This window comes from Bidens hawaiensis, unplaced genomic scaffold (genome assembly GCF_021521415.1).
Source record: "Bidens hawaiensis isolate Kalapana, Puna unplaced genomic scaffold, B.hawaiensis_p1.1 tig00002507_1, whole genome shotgun sequence".
NCBI classification, from domain to species: Eukaryota; Viridiplantae; Streptophyta; class Magnoliopsida; order Asterales; family Asteraceae; genus Bidens; species Bidens hawaiensis.
The window spans coordinates 1965393-1981901 of NW_027491137.1; the positions used below are offsets into that span (position 1 = coordinate 1965393).

At 33.6% G+C, this 16509-nt stretch overlaps 1 protein-coding gene across 1 annotated transcript; it reads left to right on the forward strand.

Moving 5' to 3' along the window:
* Nucleotides 1–13753: 13753 nt before the first annotated feature.
* LOC143619802 (uncharacterized) lies at nt 13754–14497 on the forward strand. The gene has a single exon (XM_077091647.1). The coding sequence runs from the start codon at nt 13754–13756 to the stop codon at nt 14495–14497; it is 744 nt and encodes a 247-aa protein (XP_076947762.1).
* The last annotated feature ends 2012 nt before the right edge of the window (nt 14498–16509 follow it).

Genomic DNA, 16509 nt, shown 5'->3' on the forward strand with positions numbered 1-16509 from the left:
TCGTAAACCATTATTATTTTGGCAACCGTTACCAACCAATATGTTTTGTCATATAAACGGGAAAAATAATATAATTGTGTGGCTGTGTTCCAATATTCTTAAACCTTTCAATGTTGGTTGACACTTGTCATGCATTCACATCAAATAATAGTTAAAAGTTGTTAGACCAAGTGACCAACTGTTTGTTTGTACAAATTGATTATTTTCATTTTAAAGTATACACCTTACTACGTTAGTATAGGTGTTGGCTTTAGGCATCTACTTTTTACAGTTTGAATATCACGTTTTCAATCATGTAAAATCATGGCTTATACGTCTTTGATTTGGTAATCTCATCTCAAGCTTTTAATTTTTTTATTTATATGATTTTTGAAAAGTCTTTATATTTTTCTATTAAATGCCATTTTATGTAACTAAATGGTACAATAAAAGATGCATTTAAATCTCACTGCATTCCATATTGTCGGGTCTGAAAGAGTTTTATAATTAGCCATTGTTGATATAATGCAGCCTTTCAAAAAAATAGAATAGTAACACGACTTTTAACATTATTGTTAACCAAGGTTTATAACTCCAAGAGTAGTTTAGAGTTGGTGGTAAGGTGGTTTGAGTGTAAAATATAAGGTCAAAGGTTCAATTCCTATAGAACGCAACATTTAGTCTCTTCGAAAAATAAAACTAAATAAGATAAACTTTTAGTATTTAACTTTAGTTAATTTTAAACTATTTAATTGAACGTTTTTAATATACATCCACTAATATTAGACACTATTTCATTAATAGATTAGTTTATGATATCAATAACTACAGTATAACAGAGTATGAGAGGTTTTTGTATGGATGCATTTTAGTCTTATTTCTTTTTCTTTAAATTTAAAACAAAGAGGATATTAAAATAAAACTTAAAAAGTTATATATATATATATATATATATATATATATATATAGGGGAGGGATATTTTGATAACCATGTTAAGTTGTAAGAACTTAGGAACTCAATTCTTGACCACACATTTAATTAAATGGATTGGAATATGTGGTTAAGATTAAATCTGGCACAAAAGTCAACGTAGGAGAGAGAATAAAGATGTAAGTGGTTACACTAACATTTACGTCTGTTACACATGTGTAAAAAGTCGACTCGGTGCGTAAAAAATTCTGTAATTTTTTTACGTGTATGTAACTTACATATATTACGCATGTGTAAAAAAAATTCAAAAAAAAAATCGTTACACTGAGTTCTTTCGATTTCTTAAAAACTCAAAGGGGTTCTTATTTGAAATCTCTCATATATATATATATATATATATATATATATATATATATATATATATATTTAATATCATTTTAGAACTCTTAAATTATTTAAAAACTTGAAGGAACTCTTAATAACTAACGTTTTTTGTAAAAAATTTTGTAGGTTGATGTTATTTAAGTATAGTTTTATCACTTTTGACATCTATATTTACGATTACAATTATGAAAATTAGTTTTTTTACGCATATCTATGTTTTTTTTACACATATGTAAATTTTTATCACATAAATTTTACACATGTGTAACTTGTAATTTATATATGTAATCAAAATCTTTTTTTATAAATATGATAAAACAAGTCTCAAATAATGTTAATATATAAAAAAGTTAAAAACATATTTAGTTTTTAAGAGTTCTTAAAAGTTCTTAACTTTTTTGAGTTCTCAAATTAAACTAACCATATATATATAGGGTTAGTTTAATTTGAGAACTCAAAAAAAGTTAAGAACTTTTAAGAACTCTTAAAAACTAAATATGTTTTTAACTTTTTTATATATTAACATTATTTGAGACTTGTTTTATCATATTTATAAAAAAAAATTTTGATTACATATATAAATCACAAGTTACACATGTGTAACTTGTAATCAAAATCACAAGTTACACATGTGTAAATTTTACACATATGTAACTTGTGATTTATATATGTAATCAAAATTTTTTTTTTATAAATATGATAAAACAAGTCTCAAATAATGTTAATATATAAAAAAGTTAAAAACATATTTAGTTTTTAAGAGTTCTTAAAAGTTCTTAACTTTGTTTGAGTTTTCAAATAAAACTAACCCTATATATATATATATAGGGTAAGGTTAAAATGAAAACCCTATGTAACATAGTTTTTTTTTTGTTACATGTAATATATGTTGTAACATTTAATACAAAATATCGAAACATCAAAAAAAAATGTTTTGCTATTTTTTTAACATTTTTTTACTAATTTTTATATATGTTTTTATAAGAGAGAAAAAGTTATATTTATATTTACAATTTTTATTTACTTTAATTGTGGACCACAAGATTTAAACATTAATTAAAAACATGTGGTTGAGAATGAGTTTCTAAAGTTTTCACAACTCAAGTGAGTTTTCATTTTATACTTAGCCTATATATATATTATATATGGGAAGATTTCAAATGAGAACCCCTTTGAGTTTTAAGAACTCGAAAGAACTCAGCGTAACGATTTTTTTTTCCGAATTTTTTTACACATGCGTAATATATATAAGTTACATACACGTAAAAAAATTACAGAATTTTTTACGCATCGAGTCGACTTTTTACACATGTGTAACGGACGTAAAAATTAGTATAACCACTTATATATTTATTCTCTCTCCTAGTTTGACTTTTTTGTCATATTTAATCTCAACCACATATTTTAATCCATTTAATTAAATGTGTGGCCTAGAATGGAATTCTTAAGTTCTTACAACTCAACATGGTTCTCAAAAAATCCCTCCCCTTATATATATATATATATATATATATATATATATATATAAAATTAGTTTTGGTGTAATGTTGTTAGCCCTCAATTGGATGAATTATTAGTTTGTTATATTAATCATTTGCTTATATTTAATAATAGTAATTATAATTTAGAGTTCTCAGAATATACATGACTAAAATCCTTTCTTATGCTAGGTTTCTAAATCCGACTACATGACCAATCTTATAAAACTTTTACATAAAAGGGTCGGCTAAAATGAGGAAAGGAAATCCTTAAAAATGAAAGTGTGGTGGATAATGGAGCAGGTGTCGCATTCTAAAGCAATGTTTTATTCCTAGTTAATAAACCATCACATCAGAGTCAGTAGCCAACCTAACACATCACCCCATCTTCTATTTTTTTTTTAATGTTCAAGCTTTCCTCATACTATTTACATTATACCGTCAATGCCAGGAATCGAACCCTGGACCTCTCACCCAAAGGCCAAAGCCTTTACCATCTTCTATTGGACCCATTCTTTGAACCTAAATGACCGGTTGTCAGCCTAAAGACCAACCTTTATGTCCTCATCAAAGGTCAAGTTCCCGTATGAGATAGGCATAGGTAATTTTAGTATTTTTCTATCATACTCATGCTATGCTCTATGGAAGGAGTGAAAGGGGCGTCTTGTGGGAATATGGGTGAGGATTGAGGAACACCGTTACAAAGGGGTGCGAAAAGGGCGTGGGTCACATGTGCAGAGGCGCTGTTGTAGACGTGAGACACTTTTTGTTTATTTTTTAATTATTAATTAATAATATAATTAATCATTTATCTTCAAATCATCCCACTATTATAACATATGTTTTTAATGTGAAATGTGAAACCATCTACTACACACATACCGCCCGCATGATGTTACTTTCTTTCACAGTTTACACTACCAAAACGCATCGTATTATTGTAAAGTTGGTGTTTATGTGGCCTTCTACATGTTGGATATATATTACTCGTTGCTTATGTGCTTATGGGTATTATATACCCCCTTTTGTTTTAAAAGTGTGAAAAGTTGATTTTAAATATTAAACATCAAATTATATTCTAATATGGTAATTATTATATTTGGTCGTTAAAAAAAGTAATTATTATTTAGGCTTACACTCTAATGATATCAAGATGTTTAGTAAAACATTTTCTGTTTAATCGGTTAATTATAAGCTTAAGCCTTTTAGTCCTATTGTAAATACTTAGACACCCTCCACAATGGTAATTTTGCTAGGATGGCCGTCTAATTTGGTGGCTAGTCGGACAAAACAAAACTAGACAAACCAGTGTGGGTGCTGTACATTTGGGGTGTCCAAATGAGAAGATTGGGCCATGAATAATCAAATTATATTAAATTAACACTATATTAAATTTAATTGTAAAAGCAGAAAATGACGTGGACGTTTTTTAATGTAAAATAAGTAGTATTTTTGAAAAAGTTTGGAATATGGTGTAATATTGAGGCGACAGCTTGTGGACGGTCATTGACGTGAATGCTCTTAGGTCATCTACAACGCACATGACGTTCACGAACCACCACGAACTTCACACCAGATTCCAAACTTTCTTAAAACCTCCACGACCCTATTAAAAACATTAAAATATTACTATATGTGAGAGGGATTCCTGTTTTGGGTGGTGGACTAATTGTTCGGACAAGAGCTAAAACGCTTACGTTTGAAATGGTATAGGTTTGTGGCACATCCAGACACATGAATTAGCTACAAAAACTAATTGTTTGTTTGTATTTATTAAATAAATAGTTGCAGAATTAATAATTATATTTCTTCTTGTAGTTGTCTCCGTGGCGTCCCTTTTTAAACCGTACCGCCTTCATCTTCAATTCAATTGTTTCTTCACCACACGGGAACAGAACTTGCAATTTGATCAACTCTTTGCAATGGCCGAAATATATCGCAGAAATCGAAGACTTAAATTTGTAGCCGGAGTACGTACGGATGGTAACGCTAACAGTTTAAACAAACCCAGACTCACAATCTCACTGGCGTCCTTCTCTCGTGCCGCCAGCAGTTATTCAGCATTTAAATCGGATGATGATGTTGTCACCAAGGCTTCCGAATCCGCAAGCTCGTGTGAATCAAATCCTAAATTCGGAGTTGCTTCGGTGTGTGGACGGAGGAGGGAGATGGAAGATACTGTCGCAGTTCATCCATCGTTTATTCGGATAGATGAAGATGATCAATTAAGATCTAATACGCACTATTTTGGCGTCTTTGACGGCCATGGTTGTTCTCACGTATGTATTACATTATGTTACATTACATTACATAACGAAATAAATTGAAGAATTATTTAAATTTAGATCGATGTTTTAATTTTATTTGTTAATTTTAGGTTGCAATGATGTGCAAGAATATATTACACCTTTTGGTAAAGGAGGAATTGAAGAAGAACGAGTGGAAGAAGACGATGGAGCGAAGCTTTCGGCGAATATATTACACAGTTTGTGGTGTTCTTGCCATGTCTAGAGCTATTGGTAATTACAGTCTCATAACAATTATGTTCGAAAACTCATTAGTTCAAAGCTTATAATTTATAATATATTCTATTATTCCAGGAGATAATTATTTGAAACCTTATGTGACATGTGAGCCAGAGGTGACGATAATAGAACGGACAGCGGAGGACGACTGTCTAATACTTGCAAGTGATGGATTGTGGGACGTGGTGTCGAATGACACTGCATGTGGACTAGCGAGGATGTGTCTGAAAGGTGATAATGCATCGTTGATGAAATCGAGTACGAGAATTGTGACCCGACATGTTCTAATGCATCGTTGTTATTGACTAAGTTGGCTTTGGCACGGCGAAGTGAAGACAATGTTAGCGTAGTTGTTATAGATCTAAGGAAAATTTGTCAAATGTATAACTTATAAGGGGCAATCTTTCTATTTCACCTAGAAAGAATATAGGATTTCCAAATATTTTGTCAAATTTTCTTTATTCTTTGAAAGTGATAAATAAGTCATGTAAATAAATAGCGTCTGTTGACTTATAAGTGTGAAGGGACATCCCACTTTACATAAGCCAAAGAATATATAGTAATAATTTAATTTGGAAAGTGGTGATTATATTAAAACAAAAGATAGGTGGGCAACGCACCTATTTTTGAATTGTAAAATTCAATATTTTAAAAACCATACTGGTTGATTTTGGAGTCATAGCATTACTATGAATGACTCGCTGAACTCGGCTAAATAGCTCCAAAACTCCAGGCGTGAAGAAACCAAAAGTGTCAAAAAAAAGGGATGAATACATGTTGATTGACAAGATACGCCTTCCCATGTTTAGTCACCTTGCATGAATATATTAACTCTGAAGTTGATATGTCAGGGATGATGTTGATTATACGGTAGACGAACGATCATTTGATGAAATTAATAGTAATACCCAGACCAAGCTAACCCCATGACATTTTTCCATGTATTCTTCCATGATGATCATTAGTTGTGTCGAACGTGGTGAAAGATCAAACTTCCCCCACTAACGGCACTAGTTGGCAGTTATGTGATATGGCGCTATGGATATGCTATAAAATCTAGAAAGATAGGTTATTGAAGAGAGAAAATATTAATACTCATCCTCACCGAAGGAAGAAGGTTAGATTTTCAGACTCTACTATAGCACATTCACTATAAATGAATACATATTCTAAAGTCAGAGCTTGGTTCGAGGGAGAAATAACGATGAGGCTAATAGTGTTCCTTTTTCTTTTTCTCCACAATTTACCATTGTTTCCCTTAGTGATCTACCCGATACTAATAATTCAACAATAAACCTTAGTGTAAATGTGTAATGATTTTTTTTGCATCAACATGAAAATACACACACACAGGTATACTACAATATTAGCAAGGATATAGCGAGGAACCACATTCGTACTATACCTTATGTTGTACCACATCGGTACTACAAGTTAGGTTACAGGTTAACCGTGTCTACAACCATTTCGTGTGTTAAATGTTGTCAGGGTTGAGGATTTCAAGAGCTCATGGTCAATCATGTCTAAATCCATGGGTCGACCATGCTGGTTTTGTTTTGTTTTGTTTTGTTACAATATCATTAAAAGGCTATCCAACATTCGTAAGACCAAGTGGTCAATTACTTGTTGGTTATTTTAGTACTATTGGATTAACTTGTTGATTGAGGACATAACACTACTAGAGATTAAACGAATTAGGTGGCGCGGAAGTGCGGGCTCTTTTAACAATAATGTTATTTGGGATTTGTTATCCGGTTTTTTACTTGGATTTAAGTAATTATTTACTTGGTCTTAAGTATAACATTAAATGGACTTTTAATTAATTTATTTGGACTCATAACTCATAAGGAAATTAGATTTGAATTATATTAATCGATGTTTTTGATTCCCTGGATATTAAAACATAGAATAGAGAGGACCATTATTTATTCTCTAGTTCTTCGTATACACAAATTCTTCAAAATCCAATTCTATATATAGAAATTTTTGTCTTATCTGATAAGTCATTGCGTGTAATCCATAAAAAGGTTTGCATCAGTTGACTCGTATTCTTCTTACAATCAAAAGCCCTAAAACATTGGTTTGAAATTTAGAAAAAAACATAACGATGCTAAGTGTTTTTAAACAAAGATCCATTGAGACAAAAATAGTTGAAAGGTTAGATCTTTAGCAGTGATTTTTAAAGTGGGATTATTATCAGGCTATCAGTCAATACACAAAAGATAGAATTATTTATTTCCAATTTTTCTTTATATTAATTACTAATATTTGTTTGTACTTCGAGTCCCAATTCATTTTGGGTATGAATATATTAATTTTGGTTACTGACTTTTTGTATATTGATTTTGGTGTTGTATGTGAAAGTTAACGGACTAAAGATGATTTCAGCTAAAGATTTTGGTTACAGTTTCAATCGAGTTCAAGTTTCATATTACAAAGGAAATCAATTAATTGGTTTTGGCAGCCGGAAATAACAAAATTTTAACCGAGACAATGATTTTTAAAAGAAGCCAAAGTTGTTTTGTTGGAGATGTGGCCAAGATTGTCAAATGAGGGTTATGTGTGGAAACAAGTCTAATGTGGCTGGTCCAAATGGGTCGAAAGACCCGAATGCTTCCTAAGGTACGTTTACCAACTATATTTTAAATATGATAAAACCTACGAGTTTTATAGTTGATTCAATGACTCATCCGGGGAATGCTAATTTTTTTCTAAACACAAAATTGGATTCAATTCAAAGAAACAATGTTTATTTTATAGTTTGAATGAAATAAAAATATTATTAAAATATTTGTTCATATGGTACACACATAGGGTTGATGGGCCTCGACCCAAGTAATATAAGCCCATTAAAGGTACACAAGTATACAAGTTGGGTGTGAAATAAACCAAACCCTGGTTTCGAGTTTGCTATTGGACTTAAAAATTCCAATGGTTTCTAAATATAATTTGGTTAAGAATTATCGCTTATTTTTGAATTCTTTAATGCATAGGATGACATGCTTGTATAGTGTATAGACTCGGGTGATACGAGTCAAGTATGCAAGGAAGTGATATGGTTTGAAGAATTTGAACCAGTTGAAGACTTGTATTTACTTTAGGACAACATTTGTTTTTGTTGACTTGTGTATGTTTTAGAGATTATAAATAATCTATTGTTTGGGTTGTTTTAAATAATTTATGGTTTTAACCATGTTATCTAGTCGGATAAGTTTATCTTATCTTGACATGAAATCTTTTGGATTTGAATAGTTATGTCATTGAATGCTTAAAGTTTTAGTGTTAATGTCCCGTTCGCTATTGAATCCGTATGTATGACTATGTCTAAATCAGTTTAATATTAACTTTTGGCATGCATTAATATAAACATTTTTACCTTTATTGATGATGCTTCTAGATATTGTCATATCTATTTGTTGCATTTTAAGGATGAAGTTTTGATAAATTTGAAATCTTTAAACAAAACGTAGACCTTCATCAACGTGGTTTGATTAAGAATCTCTATACTGGTAGAGATTGAGAGTATTATGATTTAGTGTATTTTAGTCTACTTATATACCACAAACATGATGGTGTGTCTGAAAGGAAAAATATAATCTTGAAAGAAATGGTCAATTCCTAGTAATCTTACTTAGATTTGAATGATTAATAAGACAAAGAAATTATTTCTTCTAATTTTGATATGAAGGATCCGGGGGAAGTTGATGTTATACTACGTTTAATAATAAAAAGGAGTAACAATGGTATAAGCTATGACTCGATCTCATTAGATTGAGAAAATATTGAAGAAATTCAATCAGTTTGATTGTTCTCCGGTTAGCACTCCTATAGATCCTAATATCAAGTTTTATGTCTAATCAAGGTGATTCTATTTCACAATTAGAGTATTCAAAGTTAAGTTCATTGGATATTTGATGTATGCTATGATTAGCACAAAGACTTACATAGCTTATGTTGTGGGTAAGTTGAGCAGATATACTAGTAATTCTAGTGCTCAACACTGGCAAGCAGTAAAAAAACTACATAACTATGGATGCGTATTCTCTGTTGGGGGAGGTTTTATTTCTTGTGTAACTAAGGAATGAATTTGCATAACTTGGAAATTGCAAGTTTCTAGCATTTAAAATCGATAAAAGTGGTTGAATGGGTAAGACTCTGTTATTATGAAATTCCATTGTGGCTAAATCGATATCACCAAAGTTTATCAAGTGTGATAGTGTTGACTAAGGGTTGGTCAGGTGTATAATGGAAAGTCCAGACGGTTATATATAATACATAACATGATTCATGAGCTCATCATGCAAAGTGTGATATCTATTGAGTTTATAATATATGAGTATAATTTGGCAAATGATCTAACTAAAGAGTTAGGAAGAGATCTGCTAAACATATCAGTCATGGGGATTGGTTTGAAGTCCATACTTTAATATCCTATGTCAAGACACCCAATTCCCATCCAATAAAACGTTAAATGCTAAATTCAATGCGGAAAGCTTATCGTAGAGATATTGGAAAATATCATAAACATCCCAAGGTTTGTGTTAAGGCTGCAAGATAAGGGAAGTTGAAGTGTAACTTCTTAATAGTTTATTGATAAATTGTAGTGTAGGTATAACACCATGAAAATACCTCATCTAGTTTTGAGTCAAAAATATAAATTTTAGAAGTTGAGGGGTTAAAATGTAAAATCTGGAAGTAGAAGGACTGAAAATGAAAATTTTAAACTTCATGCATCTTCGCGTATCGCGAAGTTGCTGGCACACATTTCAATGCTTATCCAGTTACGTGGCGACACATGTCAGCACGGGGTTGACATGCAAAATTGCGGCGCTCGTCATGCATCTTCGCGTATCGCGAACTGACATGGCCTGCGTCTTCGTGTATCGCGAAGATGCACAAGTCGAGGCTATAAATAGGCAGCTACGGGTTCAGCCTCATTCATCCCATTTTCACCTTAGATTTCACACAGCTAAACATCGGGAAGCGTGCTAGGAAGTTCCAGGGTTCCGAGGGCTGTTCTCGCGAAGAAACGAGGTGTTGTTACGCTGTTAAACGAGCTGCTGATATTGTAAACGAAGCACAAGCCGAAGTGCTGCTATTTTTCTTAGTTTTCACTTCCGACTAGTCGACTAAGGTAGGATTATGGTTAAGTAACTTTATTATATAGGTAGTTATGAATATAGGCGTTAAATTGTAATTGTTTTCCAATTATTGTTTTATAAAGTAAAGACATTGCTTCTACATGAAGTAACGCTATGAAAACTATACTTTTGACGGGCACGTAGTAACTGGAAGGGGGATCTCATTAGTAGACTCTTCTTGCCTAAGGAAAGCAATTCGTATACATCCCAATCAACCGCAGGACCCGTTTGCTTACCTGGAGAAGTTTGCCAACGTGATATCCTTTATTAGGCCAAAGCGTGCTGTTTCAAACGTCATATGTAAATACAAAGTATTTTCATAAAACGACTATATCTATACTAAGGTTAGGTCAGACCTAAGAGTCTACTGATCAGACCTCGAGTCTGCTGAACTGAATCAGACCTAGGGCTGATCAGATCTCGAGTCTACTGAACTGAAAAAGACTTAAAGTCTGCTGAATAATACCAACTATGTACTTATGCATGCCTATTACAAATATAGGTTGATAGCATACTAAAGCTAAGGATTTTGATATTTCCAACTGATAATACAAGGTGAACACGTTAACCTTTTATGGTCTGAACTGATTTTACTCTTGTAATAGACAGGTTGTTTATTGCAAAGAGTCTGATAAATGTTTGCATGAGATTATTTTCTCTAAAATCGTTATAATACAAAATAGATAATAAAAAACAACTCAGACCAAATACACATGTGTCTGGATCCAAACATAACTGATAACTGGCGTACAAAACCAAGTCAGTCATAACCGATTCTCCAACAGGGTTACCTAGCCTAGGGGATGGTTGTCTCCGAACAGGGGCTATGTACTCGGGGAATCTTTGAATTGTGTGTCTCCGAACAGAAAACTATGTTTGTATTTAACGAATGTTATAAACTGTTTTATTGAGTCAACATTTCACTAGCATATAGCTGACGTGTTTTTCCACCCATGCAGGTAATTAGATGACGATAGATATACAAGGATTGGAGTCATTAGAAGATCGCTTGAGATGGCTCGATTTTGAATATTATTAAATCCTTGAAATATTAATATCACTGTTTTGTAAAACTAAAACTCGGGTATTTAATTCCCGAGTAATTTTGATAATGTAAATTAACATTTTAATATATTTAAAGACTTCCGCTAAAATGAATCCGCCACTTTGATATATTTACAAAACATGAACTAACTGACAGTCATACGCCTAGGTCCTGTGTCGGGGTGTGACAGGTTGGTATCAGAGCCAGGTTTCAGTGAATTAGGTATTAAATAAGTTAGTACATAAGCTTTAACCAGTTATCTAATAAGTAGGGATAAGTTACGATTGGTAGTCTACCTATCCCTAAGTTTATATATATGCAGATGTCGTATATAAATTATTACTGACAAAAACATCGGGTTGTAAGGAGGTCAAATACTGCCCCCGATGTTGAGCCGTCTGAAAGAGCTAGCACAAATTTTGGTCCTAAGTGGCCAACTATATCGGTGAACCCGACTGAACCAGTGTACACAAACCCAGCTGATCTGAATAACTTTAATAAATCGATGAATCCAAACCTGATGAATCAGATGAACCCTGTTGATCTCGTCGATCCCTATTTGGCTTATGGAAGTCAACCAGTATATGCTCCGGGAAGCCCCGAAATGCCAATTGAAATATCAAGTGATACTTCAGAAAGTGTTCCGCTGACTGGTACTCCAAACTACTATCCATACTGGGATATGGAAGTTCAGAGTAGGGTTAAACAAGAAACAAGTACTGAATCCTCTAGTTGGATGAATTGTCATTCCAACCAGAGTCTGTGGAATTTTGGATCACCGCCACCAGGTGCCCAAATTATAGCTAGACCAAGTCAAGGACCGATTCATTACTCTGAGGATCCTAGGTTTCCACCATACCAAGGCCCTATACCAACTGAGGCTGAGCAAGCGAACGAGATACGGGAGGATGCCCGTCTCATCGAGGAATTATATACAACGAATATTCCCGATGAAGAAATGCATGCTTATGTAGCAAATCTTCACCTGTATCCAAGGTAAACAACTTATCTTTTCTCTTCTGCATCCGCTCCAGTAGGTTATCCTAACCAACCTAACTCGGTGATGGACGAACTAAGAAACGAGAGGGTTAAGAAGAAAAAAATAAGCAACAAGATCATCAAGAAATGTGACAAGATGAAGAATCTAGTTAAGAAATGGGGAAAGGATTAGGATTATATTGTTAAGTTTTTCTATCATTCTGTAACCTAAAAAGATCTGTTATGAATAAAATCTTGTGTCTTGTGTTTTAAATTCATGAATTCATTTGATTTACAGAATGTTTGAACAACAAAGAATTCAAGTAAGTCAAGAGAGTCAAGCTGACAAGGCAAAAACTCCTGAAAATAATAATAAATCGATTCCAGAAGAATATATTCGAGGCATTCGTGATATGATAAAGGAAACGGTTTCCCCATTAATCAAGGAAGCTGTAACTCCTCTGATAAAAATAGTTCAAGAACACACGGCAAATTCTAAAAGTTTGGCTAAATCAAAATCAACAAAACAAATACAGCCAAGCCATAGTGTGTCTGTGCACTCCACAAGAAAAGAATCAAAAAGAACATGAGATGAAAATGAAAAGAAGAATGAGGGTTATGAAAGTTCCATTGCTGAACATGTCCCAAGTAAGATAAAAAGAGTAAAAGTCAGTACGGGATGCACGTTCAAAGATTTCCAAGTATATAAACCAAAGGAATTCTATGGAGATAAAGGGGCAATAACAACGCTCCGTTGGCTCGAGGAGATGGAGTCAATAATTATTATAAGTAAATGTACCGAAGAAGAAAGTATCCAGTATTCGTCTCAAATGTTCAAGGGAGAAGCGCTAGAATGGTGGAATACTTTAATTGATGTGAAAAGGAGAAGCAATTTGTATAATCTGGAATGGGAGACTTTTAAAGAATTAATCAAGCAAAGGTTTTGTCCCATTCACGAAGTTGATCATATTCAAACCAAGCTTTGGAATCACAAAGTCATTGGCACAAACCTCAAGGAGTATAACACCAAATTCCTTGAGTATTGTAGACGGGTACCACATCTGGTCACGCCCGAATATAATAAAGTGACCAGATATATCTATGGGTTGCCGAAAAAGATCCGTGATCATGTGAGATCACACATGCCAGCAACAATTGAGTCTGCTATTGAACTAGCAGGGTATTTAATGGAAAGCATGATCAGAAACAGAGATGAAGAGAAGAAGAATGTGGTGGAGAAGAGGAGAGAGAATGACGGTAAATAGAAGTTTTGAAAGGGAAACGAGAGGACAATGATGTTCAATCGACCACTGTGCAAGAACTGTGGAAAGAGACATGATGAAAAGTGTATGAGGCCAGTGGTGAAGTCTGATGTTCGTAAATTTGATCCATTTTCGACCTGTAATTTTTGTAAGAAACCAGGTCATAAGGAAGAAGATTGTAAAAAGAAAATGATTGTCTGTTTTGAATGTGGTGAGAAGGGTCATTTTAGTGCGGAATGCACGAAGAAGAAGCAGGTAGCTGCAGGCGCCAGTGGAAGTGGTGCCAGAAATGAAGGAAGAAAAGGGAATGCCCACGCCTTTATGCTTAACACTCAGAAGGCAGGAGAATTACCAAACGTAATCACTGGTACGTTCCTTATCAATAATGTTTATGCTAGAGTTTTGTTTGATTCAGGAGCCAATCAAAGTTTTGTAGATTATAAATTCTGTGATCTATTGAATGAACCTCTAGCTAAGTTAAATAACCATTATGAAGTAGATACGGCTAATGGAACTTTAATAAAAATATCTGAAGTATTAAATAGTTATATTTCCTTAGCCGGATACGATATGCCAGTACAGCTATTACCTATGGAGTTAGCTGGATTTGATGTTATATTAGGAATGGATTGGCTAGCCGCCAACCAAGCCCGGATCCTATGTAACGAGAAAACCATAGAAATACTAACTCCAAATAAGAAAAATATTCGAATAGCCGGTGATAGAGAATCTGGTAGAATCGGAATCATTTCAAAAATCAAGGCGAGTCACTAAAGGTTGTTTAGCTTTTATGGCATATGTAACTAAAGAACCCGAACCTAAAAAGATGGAAGAGGTTCCAATTGTCTCTGAATTTAACGATGTATTTCCCAATGAATTGCCTAAGATTCCACCTGACCGAGAAGTTGAGTTTAGAATCGATTTAATTTCGGGAACATCACCAATTGCTAAGTCTCCTTATAGATTGGCACTGACTGAAATGAAAGAACTAAAGAAGCAATTGGATGAGATATTGGAAAAGGGGTTCATACGGCCGAGTTCTTCACCATGGGGAGCTCCAATACTGTTTGCCAAGAAGAAAGACGGATAGATGAGAATGTGTATTGACTATCGGGAATTGAATAAAGTTACAATCAAGAATCGATATCCGTTACCGAGAACCGATGATATTTTTGATCAACTACAAGGGGCGAGTTGTTTTTCAAAGATTGATTTGAGATCCGGGTATCATCAATTGAAGGTACAAGAAGAAGACATATCAAAGACAGCATTCGAAACCCGATACGGACATTATGAGTTCACTGTCATGCCTTTTGGACTCACTAATGCTCCGACAGCTTTTATGGATATGATGAACCGAATCTGTAAGCCCTATTTAGATAATTTTGTCATTGTTTTCATTGATGACATTCTTATCTACTCAAAAACAAAAGAAGATCACCAAGCTCATCTCAGAACTATATTAGAAACATTGAGGAAGGAAAAGTTGTACGCTAAATTCTCAAAGTGCGAGTTCTGGCTGTCCTAAGTACAATTTCCCGGACATATTGTTAATGAGAAAGGTATTCAAGTTGATCCAGCCAAGATTGAAGCTATTACAAATTAGGAGAAACCCAAGACCCCGTCACAAGTTAGAAGTTTTCTGGGGTTAGCTGGCTATTACCGAAGATTTATACAAAACTTTTCAAGAATAGTTGTTCCTTTGACTTCATTAACCCGAAAATCAGTAAAATTTGAATGGGGACCAAAGAAAGAAGAAGCTTTCGAAACTCTCAAACAGAAATTAACAAATGCACCTATCTTAGCCTTACCTGAAAGGCAAGATAACTTCATTGCATATTGTGATGCTTCGCATACTGGAATGGGGTGCGTTTTGATGCAAGGGAAGAAGGTAATTGCTTATGCTTCAAGACAGTTAAAAGTTCATGAGAAGAATTACACCACACATGATCTTGAACTTGGAGCTATAATTTTCGCGTTGTAGTTATGGCGACACTATTTGTATGGTGTAAAGTTTACAGTCTATACTAATCATAAAAGTTTGAAACATATATTTGATTAAAAAGGATTAAATATGAGACAAAGGCGATGGATGGAAACGCTTAATGACTATGATTGTGAAATCATCTATCATGAAGGTAAAGCCAATGTTGTGGCTGACGCCTTAAGTAGAAAAGAGCACGAAAAGCCAAAGAGAGTACGAGCTCAGAGGCTAGAACTTAAGATTGATCTATTAACTGAAATCAAAGAAGCTCAAAAGTTGGCACTAGAACAAGAGAATATAAAAGCTGAAAAAGAGAATGGTACAATAGATCAATTAGTTAACTGTGATGATGAGATACTCAGATTAGGAAAAAGAATCTGGGTGCTTATGGTTGGGAGTTTACGGGAGAAGATATTAGAAGAAGCTCATAAGTCTAAATATATGATGCATCCGGGTAGTGATAAGATGTATTATAATCTTAAGGATGATTATTGGTGGATCGGAATGAAGAAAGAAATTGCTTTGTATGTGGCAAAATGTTTAACATGTTCAAAGGTCAAAGCCGAGCATCAAAAGCCATTGGGTTTGTTGACACAACCTGAAATTCCGATATGGAAATGGGACATGATTACCATGGATTTCATTATGAAATTACCTAAGACGTCACGACAAAATGATGCTATCTGGGTCATTGTTGATAGACTGACCAAATCTTCTCATTTCATTCCAATTCAAGAAACGTTTAGCATGGACAAGTTGGCACAACTATATGTGGAAAACATTGTAGCATTGCATGGTGTGT

Bases quoted from the DNA above. Each gene is read 5' to 3' on its own strand.
- LOC143619802 (XM_077091647.1), top strand. From the start codon at position 13,754: ATGATGTTCAATCGACCACTGTGCAAGAACTGTGGAAAGAGACATGAT.